Genomic DNA, 16,628 nt, shown 5'->3' on the forward strand with positions numbered 1-16,628 from the left:
AAGGACTACCTTCTATTCCCCCAACCCATTTCAAATGCTATCTTGCATGAGTGTTACCCCAACCATGGAAGGACTACCTTCCATGCCCCAACCCATTTCGAATTCTATCTTGCATGAGTGTTACCCCAACCATGGAAGGATTACCTTCCATGCCCCTTCCCATTTCAAATGGTATTTTGCATGAGTGTTACCCCAACCATGGAAGGACTACCTTCCATGCCCCAACCCATTTCAAATGCTATCTTGCATGAGTGTTACCCCAAACATGGAAGGACTACCTTCCATGCCCCCAACCCATTTCAAATGCTATCTTGCATGAGTGTTACCCCAACCATGGAAGGACTACCTTCCATGCCCCCAACCCATTTCAAATGCTATCTTGCATGAGTGTTACCCCAACCATGAAAGGACTACCTTCCATGTCGCAACCCATTTCAAATGCTATCTTGCATGAGTGTTGCCCCAACCATGGAAGGACTACCTTCCATGCCCCAACCCATTTCAAATGCTATCTTGCATGAGTGTTACCCCAACCATGGAAGGACTACCTTTCATGCCCCCAACCCATTTCAAATGCTATCTTGCATGAGTGTTACCCCAACCATGGAAGGACTACCTTCTATTCCCCCAACCCATTTCAAATGCTATCTTGCATGAGTGTTGCCCCAACCATGGAAAGACTACCTTCCATGTCCCTACCCATTTCAAATGCTATTTTGCATGAGTGTTACCCCAACCATGGAAGGACTACCTTCCATGCCCCCAACCCATTTCAAATGCTATCTTGCATGAGTGTTGCCCCAACCATGGAAAGACTACCTTCCATGCCCCAACCCATTTCAAATGCTATCTTGCATGAGTGTTACCCCAACCATGGAAGGACTACCTTCTATGCCCCAACCCATTTCAAATGCTATCTTGCATGAGTGTTACCCCAACCATGGAAGGACTACCTTATATGCCCTAACCCATTTCAAATGCTATCTTGCATGAGTGTTACCCCAACCATGGAAGGACTACCTTCCATGCCCCAACCCATTTCAAATGCTATCTTGCATGAGTGTTACCCCAACCATGGAAGGACTACCTTCTATGCCCCTTCCCATTTCAAATGCTATCTTGCATGAGTGTTGCCCCAACCATGGAAAGACTACCTTCTATGCCCCAACCCATTTCAAATGCTATCTTGCATGATTGTTGCCCCAACCATGGAAAGACTACCTTCTATGCCCCCAACCCATTTCAAATGCTATCTTGCATGAGTGTTACCCCAACCATGGAAGGACTACCTTCTATGCCCCTTCCCATTTCAAATGCTATCTTGCATGAGTGTTGCCCCAACCATGGAAAGACTACCTTCTATGCCCCAACCCATTTCAAATGCTATCTTGCATGATTGTTGCCCCAACCATGGAAAGACTACCTTCTATGCCCCCAACCCATTTCAAATGCTATCTTGCATGAGTGTTACCCCAACCATGGAAGGACTACCTTCTATGCCCTAACCCATTTCAAATGCTATCTTGCATGAGTGTTACCCCAACCATGGAAAGACTACCTTCCATGTCCCTTCCCATTTCAAATACTATCTTGCATGAGTGTTACCCCAACCATGGAAGGACTACCTTCTATGCCCTAACCCATTTCAAATGCTATCTTGCATGAGTGTTACCCCAACCATGGAAGGACTACCTTCTATGCCCCCAACCCATTTCAAATGCTGTCTTGCATGAGTGTTACCCCAACCATGGAAGGACTACCTTCTATGCCCTAATCCATTTCAAATGCTATCTTGCATGAGTGTTACCCCAACCATGGAAGGACTACCTTCTATGCCCCAACCCATTTCAAATGCTATCTTGCATGAGTGTTGCCCCAACCATGGAAAGACTACATTCCATGCCCCTTCCCATTTCAAATGGTATTTTGCATGAGCGTTGCCCCAACCATGGAAGGACTACCTTCTGTGCCCCCAACCCATTTCAAATGCTATTTTGCATGAGTGTTACCCCAACCATGGAAGGACATCCTTCTGTGCCCCAGCCCATTTCAAATGCTATCTTGCATGAGTGTTACCCCAACCATGGAAAGACTACCTTCCATGCCCCCAACCCATTTCAAATGCTATCTTGCATGAGTGTTACCCCAACCATGAAAGGACTACCTTCTATGCCCCTTCCCATATCAAATGCTATCTTGCATGAGTGTTACCCCAACCATGGAAGGACTACCTTCTATGCCCCAACCCATTTCAAATGCTATATTGCATGAGTGTTACCCCAACCATGGAAGGACTACCTTCTATGCCCCAACCCATTTCAAATGCTATCTTGCATGAGTGTTACCCCAACCATGGAAGGACTACCTTCCATGCTCCTTCCCATTTCAAATGCTATCTTGCATGAGTGTTACCCCAACCATGGAAGGACTACCTTCTATGCCCCAACCCATTTCAAATGCTATCTTGCATGAGTGTTGCCCCAACCATGGAAAGACTACATTCCATGCCCCTTCCCATTTCCAAAGGTATTTTTCATGAGTGTTGCCCCAATCATGGAAGGACTACCTTCTGTGCCCCCAACCCATTTCAAATGCTATATTGCATGAGTGTTACCCCAACCATGGAAAGACTACCTTCTATGCCCCAGCCCATTTCAAATGCTATCTTGCATGAGTGTTACCCCAACCATGGAAGGACTACCTTCCATGCCCCCAACCCATTTCAAATGCTATCTTGCATGAGTGTTACCCCAACCATGAAAGGACTACCTTCCATGTCCCAACCCATTTCAAATGCTATCTTGCATGAGTGTTGCCCCAACCATGGAAGGACTACCTTCCATGCCCCAACCCATTTCAAATGCTATCTTGCATGAGTGTTACCCCAACCATGGAAGGACTACCTTTCATGCCCCCAACCCATTTCAAATGCTATCTTGCATGAGTGTTACCCCAACCATGGAAGGACTACCTTCTATTCCCCCAACCCATTTCAAATGCTATCTTGCATGAGTGTTGCCCCAACCATGGAAAGACTACCTTCCATGTCCCTACCCATTTCAAATGCTATTTTGCATGAGTGTTACCCCAACCATGGAAGGACTACCTTCCATGCCCCCAACCCATTTCAAATGCTATCTTGCATGAGTGTTGCCCCAACCATGGAAAGACTACCTTCCATGCCCCAACCCATTTCAAATGCTATCTTGCATGAGTGTTACCCCAACCATGGAAGGACTACCTTCTATTCCCCCAACCCATTTCAAATGCTATCTTGCATGAGTGTTACCCCAACCATGGAAGGACTACCTTCCATGCCCCAACCCATTTCAAATTCTATCTTGCATGAGTGTTACCCCAACCATGGAAGGATTACCTTCCATGCCCCTTCCCATTTCAAATGGTATTTTGCATGAGTGTTACCCCAACCATGGAAGGACTACCTTCCATGCCCCAACCCATTTCAAATGCTATCTTGCATGAGTGTTACCCCAAACATGGAAGGACTACCTTCCATGCCCCCAACCCATTTCAAATGCTATCTTGCATGAGTGTTACCCCAACCATGGAAGGACTACCTTCCATGCCCCCAACCCATTTCAAATGCTATCTTGCATGAGTGTTACCCCAACCATGAAAGGACTACCTTCCATGTCCCAACCCATTTCAAATGCTATCTTGCATGAGTGTTGCCCCAACCATGGAAGGACTACCTTCCATGCCCCAACCCATTTCAAATGCTATCTTGCATGAGTGTTACCCCAACCATGGAAGGACTACCTTTCATGCCCCCAACCCATTTCAAATGCTATCTTGCATGAGTGTTACCCCAACCATGGAAGGACTACCTTCTATTCCCCCAACCCATTTCAAATGCTATCTTGCATGAGTGTTGCCCCAACCATGGAAAGACTACCTTCCATGTCCCTACCCATTTCAAATGCTATTTTGCATGAGTGTTACCCCAACCATGGAAGGACTACCTTCCATGCCCCCAACCCATTTCAAATGCTATCTTGCATGAGTGTTGCCCCAACCATGGAAAGACTACCTTCCATGCCCCAACCCATTTCAAATGCTATCTTGCATGAGTGTTACCCCAACCATGGAAGGACTACCTTCTATGCCCCAACCCATTTCAAATGCTATCTTGCATGAGTGTTACCCCAACCATGGAAGGACTACCTTATATGCCCTAACCCATTTCAAATGCTATCTTGCATGAGTGTTACCCCAACCATGGAAGGACTACCTTCCATGCCCCAACCCATTTCAAATGCTATCTTGCATGAGTGTTACCCCAACCATGGAAGGACTACCTTCTATGCCCCTTCCCATTTCAAATGCTATCTTGCATGAGTGTTACCCCAACCATGGAAAGACTACCTTCTATGCCCCAACCCATTTCAAATGCTATCTTGCATGATTGTTGCCCCAACCATGGAAAGACTACCTTCTATGCCCCCAACCCATTTCAAATGCTATCTTGCATGAGTGTTACCCCAACCATGGAAGGACTACCTTCTATGCCCCTTCCCATTTCAAATGCTATCTTGCATGAGTGTTGCCCCAACCATGGAAAGACTACCTTCTATGCCCCAACCCATTTCAAATGCTATCTTGCATGATTGTTGCCCCAACCATGGAAAGACTACCTTCTATGCCCCCAACCCATTTCAAATGCTATCTTGCATGAGTGTTACCCCAACCATGGAAGGACTACCTTCTATGCCCTAACCCATTTCAAATGCTATCTTGCATGAGTGTTACCCCAACCATGGAAAGACTACCTTCCATGTCCCTTCCCATTTCAAATACTATCTTGCATGAGTGTTACCCCAACCATGGAAGGACTACCTTCTATGCCCTAACCCATTTCAAATGCTATCTTGCATGAGTGTTACCCCAACCATGGAAGGACTACCTTCTATGCCCCCAACCCATTTCAAATGCTGTCTTGCATGAGTGTTACCCCAACCATGGAAGGACTACCTTCTATGCCCTAATCCATTTCAAATGCTATCTTGCATGAGTGTTACCCCAACCATGGAAGGACTACCTTCTATGCCCCAACCCATTTCAAATGCTATCTTGCATGAGTGTTGCCCCAACCATGGAAAGACTACATTCCATGCCCCTTCCCATTTCAAATGGTATTTTGCATGAGCGTTGCCCCAACCATGGAAGGACTACCTTCTGTGCCCCCAACCCATTTCAAATGCTATTTTGCATGAGTGTTACCCCAACCATGGAAGGACATCCTTCTGTGCCCCAGCCCATTTCAAATGCTATCTTGCATGAGTGTTACCCCAACCATGGAAAGACTACCTTCCATGCCCCCAACCCATTTCAAATGCTATCTTGCATGAGTGTTACCCCAACCATGAAAGGACTACCTTCTATGCCCCTTCCCATTTCAAATGCTATCTTGCATGAGTGTTACCCCAACCATGGAAGGACTACCTTCTATGCCCCAACCCATTTCAAATGCTATATTGCATGAGTGTTACCCCAACCATGGAAGGACTACCTTCTATGCCCCAACCCATTTCAAATGCTATCTTGCATGAGTGTTACCCCAACCATGGAAGGACTACCTTCCATGCTCCTTCCCATTTCAAATGCTATCTTGCATGAGTGTTACCCCAACCATGGAAGGACTACCTTCTATGCCCCAACCCATTTCAAATGCTATCTTGCATGAGTGTTGCCCCAACCATGGAAAGACTACATTCCATGCCCCTTCCCATTTCCAAAGGTATTTTTCATGAGTGTTGCCCCAATCATGGAAGGACTACCTTCTGTGCCCCCAACCCATTTCAAATGCTATATTGCATGAGTGTTACCCCAACCATGGAAAGACTACCTTCTATGCCCCAGCCCATTTCAAATGCTATCTTGCATGAGTGTTACCCCAACCATGGAAGGACTACCTTCCATGCCCCAACCCATTTCAAATGCTATCTTGCATGAGTGTTACCCCAACCATGGAAGGACTACCTTCCATGCCCCTTCCCATTTCAAATGCTATCTTGCATGAGTGTTACCCCAACCATGGAAAGACTACCTTCTATGCCCTAACCCATTTCAAATGCTATCTTGCATGAGTGTTACCCCAACCATGGAAAGACTACCTTCCATGTCCCTTCCCATTTCAAATGCTATCTTGCATGAGTGTTACCCCAACCATGGAAGGACTACCTTCTATGCCCTAACCCATTTCAAATGCTATCTTGCATGAGTGTTACCCCAACCATGGAAAGACTACCTTCCATGTCCCTTCCCATTTCAAATACTATCTTGCATGAGTGTTACCCCAACCATGGAAGGACTACCTTCTATGCCCTAACCCATTTCAAATGCTATCTTGCATGAGTGTTACCCAAACCATGGAAGGACTACCTTCTATGCCCCCAACCCATTTCAAATGCTATCTTGCATGAGTGTTACCCCAACCATGGAAAGACTACCTTCTATGCCCTAACCCATTTCAAATGCTATCTTGCATGAGTGTTACCCCAACCATGGAAGGACTACCTTCCATGCCCCCAACCCATTTCAAATGCTATCTTGCATGAGTGTTACCCCAACCATGGAAGGACTACCTTCTATGCCCCCAACCCATTTCAAATGCTATCTTGCATGAGTGTTACCCCAACCATGGAAGGACTACCTTCCATGCCCCCAACCCATTTCAAATGCTATCTTGCATGAGTGTTACCCCAACCATGGAAGGACTACCTTCTATTCCCCCAACCCATTTCAAATGCTATCTTGCATGAGTGTTGCCCCAACCATGGAAAGACTACCTTCCATGCCCCAACCCATTTCAAATGCTATCTTGCATGAGTGTTACCCCAACCATGGAAGGACTACCTTCCATGCCCCCAACCCATTTCAAATGCTATCTTGCATGAGTGTTACCCCAACCATGGAAGGACTACCTTCTATTCCCCCAACCCATTTCAAATGCTATCTTGCATGAGTGTTACCCCAACCATGGAAGGACTACCTTCCATGCCCCAACCCATTTCAAATACTATCTTGCATGAGTGTTACCCCAACCATGGAAGGACTACCTTCTATGCCCCTAACCCATTTCAAATGCTATCTTGCATGAGTGTTACCCCAACCATGGAAGGACTACCTTCTATGCCCCAGCCCATTTCAAATGCTATCTTGCATGAGTGTTACCCCAACCATGGAAGGACTACCTTCCATGCCCCTAACCCATTTGAAATGCTATCTTGCATGAGTGTTACCCCAACCATGGAAGGACTACCTTCTATGTCCCAACCCATTTCAAATGCTATCTTGCATGAGTGTTACCCCAACCATGGAAAGACTACCTTCCATGTCCCTTCCCATTTCAAATACTATCTTGCATAAGTGTTACCCCAACCATGGAAGGACTACCTTCTATGCCCTAACCCATTTCAAATGCTATCTTGCATGAGTGTTACCCCAACCATGGAAGGACTACCTTCTATGCCCCCAACCCATTTCAAATGCTATCTTGCATGAGTGTTACCCCAACCATGGAAGGACTACCTTCTATGCCCTAACCCATTTCAAATGCTATCTTGCACGAGTGTTACCCCAACCATGGAAGGACTACCTTCTATGCCCCCAACCCATTTCAAATGCTATCTTGCATGAGTGTTACCCCAACCATGGAAGGACTACCTTCTATGCCCCCAACCCATTTCAAATGCTATCTTGCATGAGTGTTACCCCAACCATGAAAGGACTACCTTCTATTCCCCCAACCCATTTCAAATGCTATCTTGCATGACTGTTGCCCCAACCATGGAAGGACTACCTTCTATGCCTCCAACCCATTTCAAATGCTAACTTGCATGAGTGTTACCCCAACCATGGAAGGACTACCTTCCATGCCCCAACGCATTTCAAATGCTATATTGCATGAGTGTTACCCCAACCATGGAAGGACTACCTTCCATGCCCCCAACCCATTTCAAATGCTATCTTGCATGAGTGTTACCCCAACCATGGAAGGACTACCTTCTATTCCCCCAACCCATTTCAAATGCTATCTTGCATGAGTGTTACCCCAACCATGGAAAGACTACCTTCTATGCCCCAACCCATTTCAAATGCTATCTTGCATGAGTGTTACCCCAACCATGGAAGGACTACCTTCCATGCCCCCAACCCATTTCAAATGCTATCTTGCATGAGTGTTACCCCAACCATGGAAGGACTACCTTCTATTCCCCCAACCCATTTCAAATGCTATCTTGCATGAGTGTTACCCCAACCATGGAAGGACTACCTTCCATGCCCCAACCCATTTCAAATATTATCTTGCATGAGTGTTACCCCAACCATGGAAGGACTACCTTCTATGCCCCTAACCCATTTCAAATGCTATCTTGCATGAGTGTTACCCCGACCATGGAAGGACTACCTTCTATGCCCCAGCCCATTTCAAATGCTATCTTGCATGAGTGTTACCCCAACCATGGAAGGACTACCTTCCATGCCCCTAACCCATTTCAAATGCTATCTTGCATGAGTGTTACCCCAACCATGGAAGGACTACCTTCTATGCCCCAACCCATTTCAAATGCTATCTTGCATGAGTGTTACCCCAACCATGGAAGGACTACATTATATGCCCAAACCCATTTCAAATGCTATCTTGCATGAGTGTTACCCCAACCATGGAAGGACTACCTTCCATGCCCCAACCCATTTCAAATGCTATCTTGCATGAGTGTTACCCCAACCATGGAAGGACTACCTTCTATGCCCCCAACCCATTTCAAATGCTATCTTGCATGAGTGTTACCCCAACCATGGAAGGACTACCTTCCATGTCCCTTCCCATTTCAAATGCTATCTTGCATGAGTGTTACCCCAACCATGGAAGGACTACCTTCCATGCCCCAACCCATTTCAAATGCTATCTTGCATGAGTGTTACCCCAACCATGGAAAGACTACATTCCATGCCCCTTCCCATTTCAAATGGTATTTTGCATGAGTGTTACCCCAACCATGGAAGGACTACCTTCCATGCCCCTTCCCATTTCAAATGCTATCTTGCATGAGTGTTACCCCAACCATGGAAGGACTACCTTCTATGCCCCAACCCATTTCAAATGCTATCTTGCATGAGTGTTACCCCAACCATGGAAGGACTACCTTCCATGCCCCTTCCCATTTCAAATGCTATCTTGCATGAGTGTTACCCCAACCATGGAAAGACTACCTTCTATGCCCTAACCCATTTCAAATGCTATCTTGCATGAGTGTTACCCCAACCATGGAAAGACTACCTTCCATGTCCTTTCCCATTTCAAATGCTGTCTTGCATGAGTGTTACCCCAACCATGGAAGGACTACCTTCTATGCCCTAACCCATTTCAAATGCTATCTTACATGAGTGTTACCCCAACCATGGAAAGACTACCTTCCATGTCCCTTCCCATTTCAAATACTATCTTGCATGAGTGTTACCCCAACCATGGAAGGACTACCTTCTATGCCCCAACCCATTTCAAATGCTATCTTGCATGAGTGTTACCCCAACCATGGAAAGACTACATTCCATGCCCCTTCCCATTTCAAATGGTATTTTGCATGAGTGTTACCCCAACCATGGAAGGACTACCTTCCATGCCCCTTCCCATTTCAAATGCTATCTTGCACGAGTGTTACCCCAACCATGGAAGGACTACCTTCTATGCCCCCAACCCATTTCAAATGCTATCTTGCATGAGTGTTACCCCAACCATGGAAGGACTACCTTCCATGCCCCTTCCCATTTCAAATGCTATCTTGCATGAGTGTTACCCCAACCATGGAAGGACTACCTTCTATGCCCTAACCCATTTCAAATGCTATCTTACATGAGTGTTACCCCAACCATGGAAAGACTACCTTCCATGTCCCTTCCCATTTCAAATACTATCTTGCATGAGTGTTACCCCAACCATGGAAGGACTACCTTCTATGCCCTAACCCATTTCAAATGATATCTTGCATGAGTGTTACCCCAACCATGGAAGGACTACCTTCTATGCCCCCAACCCATTTCAAATGCTATCTTGCATGAGTGTTACCCCAACCATGGAAGGACTACCTTCTATGCCCTAACCCATTTCAAATGCTATCTTGCATGAGTGTTACCCCAACCATGGAAGGACTACCTTCTATGCCCCCAACCCATTTCAAATGCTATCTTGCATGAGTGTTACCCCAACCATGGAAGGACTACCTTCTATGCCCCCAACCCATTTCAAATGCTATCTTGCATGAGTGTTACCCCAACCATGGAAGGACTACCTTCTATTCCCCCAACCCATTTCAAATGCTATCTTGCATGAGTGTTGCCCCAACCATGGAAGGACTACCTTCTATGTCTCCAACCCATTTCAAATGCTATCTTGCATGAGTGTTACCCCAACCATGGAAGGACTACCTTCCATGCCCCAACCCATTTCAAATGCTATCTTGCATGAGTGTTACCCCAACCATGGAAGGACTACCTTCCATGCCCCCAACCCATTTCAAATGCTATCTTGCATGAGTGTTACCCCAACCATGGAAGGTCTACCTTCTATTCCCCCAACCCATTTCAAATGCTATGTTGCATGAGTGTTGCCCCAACCATGAAAAGACTACCTTCCATGCCCCAACCCATTTCAAATGCTATCTTGCATGAGTGTTACCCCAACCATGGAAGGACTACCTTCCATGCCCCCAACCCATTTCAAATGCTATCTTGCATGAGTGTTACCCCAACCATGGAAGGACTACCTTCTATTCCCCCAACCCATTTCAAATGCTATCTTTCATGAGTGTTACCCCAACCATGGAAGGACTACCTTCCATGCCCCAACCCATTTCAAATACTATCTTGCATGAGTGTTACCCCAACCATGGAAGGACTACCTTCTATGCCCCTAACCCATTTCAAATGCTATCTTGCATGAGTGTTACCCCAACCATGGAAGGACTACCTTCTATGCCCCAGCCCATTTCAAATGCTATCTTGCATGAGTGTTTCCCCAACCATGGAAGGACTACCTTCCATGCCCCTAACCCATTTCAAATGCTATCTTGCATGAGTGTTACCCCAACCATGGAAGGACTACCTTCTATGCCCCAACCCATTTCAAATGCTATCTTGCATGAGTGTTACCCCAACCATGGAAAGACTACCTTCCATGCCCCTTCCCATTTCAAATGCTATCTTGCATGAGTGTTACCCCAACCATGGAAGGACTACCTTCTATTCCCCCAACCCATTTCAAATGCTATCTTGCATGAGTGTTACCCCAACCATGGAAGGACTACCTTCCATGCCCCAACCCATTTCAAATACTATCTTGCATGAGTGTTACCCCAACCATGGAAGGACTACCTTCTATGCCCCTAACCCATTTCAAATGCTATCTTGCATGAGTGTTACCCCAACCATGGAAGGACTACCTTCCATGCCCCAACCCATTTCAAATGCTATCTTGCATGAGTGTTACCCCAACCATGGAAAGACTACATTCCATGCCCCTTCCCATTTCAAATGGTATTTTGCATGAGTGTTACCCCAACCATGGAAGGACTACCTTCCATGCCCCTTCCCATTTCAAATGCTATCTTGCATGAGTGTTACCCCAACCATGGAAGGACTACCTTTCATGCCCCAGCCCATTTCAAATGCTATCTTGCACGAGTGTTGCCCCAACCATGGAAAGACTACCTTCCATGCCCTAACCCATTTCATGACAGAATAAACTGTGTTCAAATCTATGGACAACAAATCAATCAGTTGGACATTAAAAGGAAGTTAATGTTGTCTCCACTAGTACACTGTGTGTTTAATGTTTGTGTGGATTGAGAAGGGAGACTCAATGGCCGTTGATGTAACATTGCACATTAACAAATTGTGAAATTTTGATTAATCTGCAACAAGTTCTGACAACACATGTGAATTTTGAACAATGCTGAAATCTGGGTTCAGTGTTAATTTCTTTGCCACGGTTTTTAACAATTTAAATGAACTTCATCATAGAAAAGTGATTCTTTCAACTTATTGGCCCCTACTCGAACAAAGTCCGGGAGGGGTCAGGTAGTTTCGCCTTCTTCAGTCCATCCGGAGTGATTTTTCGGAGATGGCTGGACCGATTTTTTTTAAACTTGGTACAAAGAAATAGTGGTCAACCATACATGTGCACGTGAATTTATTTTTCGATTTGATTAAATATGGCCGACTGGTGGCCATTTTTAATGCCAAAATTTAAGTCAAATTCGGTCTTGTGTGTCCATCATTTCTCAGAGATGGCTTGACAGATTTTGTTGAGACTTGTTACAAAGACGAAGGGACCACCCATACGCACATTGTTTTACTTCTATTATGGCCGACTGGCAGCCATTTTGATTGTTAATCATGGCTTTTGTCTGTCCATTGATATTTCTCAGAGAAACCTTCACTGATTTCAATGATACTAGGTACAAAGACACAGTGAGGAGTTATACATATTCACCTGGATTTATTTTCAGATTTGATCAAATATGGCTGCAAGGCGGCCATTTTTAATGTCAAAATCCTGTAAAATCCAGACTTGATTTGTCAGTATAAGATATATGCTATGCAATATTGAGTTTCAATTTAATTAACAAGCTCATTTGAATATTTAATTAATTTAGAATTTTTGTTAATATTTTGTGAACTAATAGTCGAAATAAGACCATACTTGGTGTAGACTTACTTGATATGTCGATATAGGGTATATGCCTTGTAATGTTGATTTTCAACTTAATCTTCCTACTTGATTTTTTACATATGCATTCAAACTTTATAATTCATAGCCAACTATAATAACATCTGACAAGTGGGGGCTGTGTCATCTTCAGATGACTTGTTAATTTTTCCTTTTCATCAGCATGGTATGGAATTTTTTGTGCTGCGCTTGCGGCACGTCCATAGAAAGTCGTTGTTTCCAAACAAGCTTTTACCCATTCAGCATTGGTATCCATGGTGAAAGTATTTCGTCTACATCAAAATCAGGTGGCGTGTTTTTTGATCACTGAAAATTTGATTTCTTGCTTGAGTTGGTAACAGCGCCCTCAATGGTTAAATTAAAATCTGTCGAACGTGAGGGCGTTCGTCATTCATCATGACAGTAGTATCGTTTTAGAACAAAATCGGTAGAAAAATGAGTCTTTTGGAGGAGATGTTGTTCATAATTTGTTAATAAAATTTAGAATTACTAGAATAGAATTTATTGGCCTACTAGTTTTGCTGTTCTTTTGGAAATTACTCCGAAAATGTCTGATATCATTTTGATGTTCAAATCATGTTATTTCACTCATTATGAAGGTAAGAAGTATATACATAGGTCAGTATTGCCGTGCTTCTGTTGCAACATTTTGAGAAAATCATGAGAACAAGTTGTACAGTTACATCCCACTTTTTCATTACTACTGAATCTTTTTGTGAAGATAAACATCCAACTTTTTGAAAAATATCATCATAGCATGTGTGTACGTAAGCAAAGCATTCAAAATGAAGATCGGTCTGATTAAACCATAGATTATGCTGCCGTGTCGTTCTAAATCTTAGAGGTCTAGATACATATTGTCCTTGATAACCATGTAGATTTCATTGGCTCTCCGCCATTTCCGTTCTCATTTTAGGCAGTTACCCTGGTAACAGTGGCTGCCAGAAATTTGAACATGTTGTGAACATTTGAGAATAAAATTTGTAGTCTGCAGGCTTCCGTTTTACACCACTATGTGAATTTTACGAAATAAAAATAATACTATGATTATGAGAAATTTATTTTTTAATATTAAAATAGTAACGAAATCAATAAATTGTTACATCGAGTCTGACGCCCTACTATAATACCGACACTTTTCGTGCTTTGAAGACTCGTGTATAACAGACCTTGAGTTGCTTGTGATTGCTGACAATACGCTCCACGGACCAAATAAATGAGTAGGATAGGCTGGAAAAACCATGAAAAGAACTAATTTACGTAAAATAAAATTCATTATATATATCAGTTGACCCAACCTTTAGTTTAACTGAACCAAATTCCTGCCACGGACTACGCCCTCTGTGAGCCAGCGTGACTAGAAAGACTTGAGCGTGAGCAGCGACTCGTTCGTCAATAAAATACAAAGTTTGAAACGAATGATGTTTAAAATAATGTTGACATTGAATGGGGTAGTTAATTTCCGTTTCAGCTGTACGCTCGAAAATTATTTTAAAAGCTGAACTCATTGTTTAGCTGAATCGTCACGTCTTTGAATTGCCAGTGCACAATAGCGGCATTGATGGCTAACACCTGAGAGGATGGTCGATAAAGCAGAATTTTATGACCTCGGCAGACCCTTTGCTCAATGAAACAGATAGCTGACTCGTATATATTTTCGCCAACCGAAGGGAAGACATTGTTTTCTGTTCCTGATGCTACTACGCCCCCGATAGTGCACAGTGGTTGTCACGGCAACGTTAAGGTGTCACAGGGCTGACATCAAGACTGTGTGAGCATTCAGCCAGGCGTAACAACTGCTTATACCTAGATACAATAGGCAGAAATCGGGAGCGGTGTTTAGAGGGTCTAAACCGCTATGTTGAATAGTACTTGCCATTGGCTATCTCCGAACAACACGAGGAAGGGTGCATATCTTTCGCGGGTTTCTCGACTTTCATCGGTTGGCCACATGTAAAAGCACGGCAATCCATGCCTGTGTTGGTCAGGGTTTAAGGATTACGCGTTGTTGACATGCCTGTCTATAAGAACCAGCCGAAGAACGTCAACGTCTTCATACACGGGCAGCAGTATAAGATCACGCCACGGAGCGTTAACGGCGATGGCATCAAGACGGAGATCGGTGATGAGTACGGGAAAACCCCACTCCAAGTCGGAGTAGCTATCAATTCAGATCGTAGCGTGGTCGAGGAGACCCATAGCGATCCTGGTGTCGGCACCATGACTGGAATAACGATCCCGATCGAAATCCGTCTGCCTGATCGATCACACAGCCGATCGATGGATCGATATATGTCAGATCGCGAGAGAAGAGCGGCGATTTTAGCCAGAGCGGAGGAATTGTTAAGAACTAATAGGGTGAGTAAACATATCACAGCTCGCTAGACCAGAAACAAATTTGGTATAATTTGATATCTGTGTGTTCCTTTAATAGAAAATTGTACGTACCTGTGAAATTATTGTACACGTAGTTGCTTGTTACGGGATTAGTATATGGATATACTGAGGCACGATAACAGCTAGTAAATACAATAGACATTAACGACTATCGAAATTCAAGGTAAATATGTTTTTCAAAGAATACGTGTAATTCCGACAATCGCGGCAATGTGATTAATTCTACGTTGACATGGTACTCACTGAACAGATGGCGAAAAGAGAAAACATTTTTATAGTATAGCGCATATAAAATCTGTTGTTGTTTTTTTCTCTCTCGTTAAATATTGTTAAAATGTATGATTTCAGACTTTGGAATTACTATAAAAAAGAATGATTAAGTCGTTACAATACATTCCATAATTATTTGGCTAATTAAACTTAACCTTCGCATCGGAGTGTAAATTCCAGTGAATGGGAAACAAATTACTAATACGCGGATGGACTACCAATTATCGTGACTCCTACACCCAAACAAACGGGTTGCTAGCCGACCTAACGTATGACACTGAACAGCGCCGAATTCACCAAACTGTGCGTGCGGTGCGATCATTATGCGAATAAAAAACACCGTCGTTTTGAAGACAATCCTCACCAGAGTGTGGGTATAGTGACCTTTTTTGTACTGCTGACATTATACTAACTAAATCTCGTTTGCGCAAACATCCACTCTGGCATTTCGGACACTGCGTACACTTCATTGAATAAGTACTTATAGGCGCCCTAGACATAATATTGCAGTCGATCACGTCTGTCGGTGATGTGTCATATCAAAACGTAATTTGTTCAGACCGTAAACGTTTCTGTTGCCATGGTATCATCAGCTGTGAGTCGTCAGTGGTTAAGTCGTAACAACCGTAATCTCGATTTATGCCGTGACCTTGGTGGGTCTGTGCATTGCTCCCTTTATCGGTAAAATACCATACGCATTGATAAAATTTACCATGGAAATAATCGGCACCTTTACATAAACACGATAACTAAAAAATAACGGGTTGGTAGTCACGTGATTACACCCTAATTTGTGGAAAACCATTGTATCCGGCAATGACGTGTGATATGAAATACCAATGACGTATTTTATTGATATTAACATGAAATATGAGATAAAAACGGTTTAGTTTTAACGAGAATAGATGCATTTTTATTGAAAATGCGTAGTTGTCGATATATGTGTTCAATTTTGTTTTGCTTCTTTTCTTTTGTTGTAGCCGAGATACACACATAAGTTTTCTTATTTTAGTTTCCATGGAAACCATGATTTTGAAATTCCTCTGACTTTATTTTAAAATAAGTACAGGCTGAGAATTTTGGTTAATTTGTTTTCATGTATATATATCCGTTCCACTCTGTCCTAAACATGTGAGTATTTGTGTGCCGGGAAGCTTGAATTTAATATCACATATACGTCAAATTGGCCTGTCCCCACTTCATTTCAAAA

General features: G+C 43.8%; 1 protein-coding gene across 1 annotated transcript in view; it reads left to right on the plus strand.

Moving 5' to 3' along the window:
* Positions 1 to 14,764: 14,764 nt before the first annotated feature.
* Positions 14,765 to 16,628, plus strand: part of LOC100366905 (echinoderm microtubule-associated protein-like CG42247) — a 47,634-nt gene continuing 45,770 nt past the window's right edge. Inside the window, exon 1 of the mRNA XM_085508447.1 lies at positions 14,765 to 15,109. Coding sequence (XP_085364573.1) covers positions 14,765 to 15,109 — 345 coding nt within the window. The remainder of the gene's footprint in view (positions 15,110 to 16,628) is intronic.

The sequence above is a fragment of the Saccoglossus kowalevskii genome, chromosome 15 (genome assembly GCF_978046115.1).
Source record: "Saccoglossus kowalevskii chromosome 15, keSacKowa6.1, whole genome shotgun sequence".
Lineage (NCBI taxonomy): Eukaryota > Metazoa > Hemichordata > Enteropneusta > Harrimaniidae > Saccoglossus > Saccoglossus kowalevskii.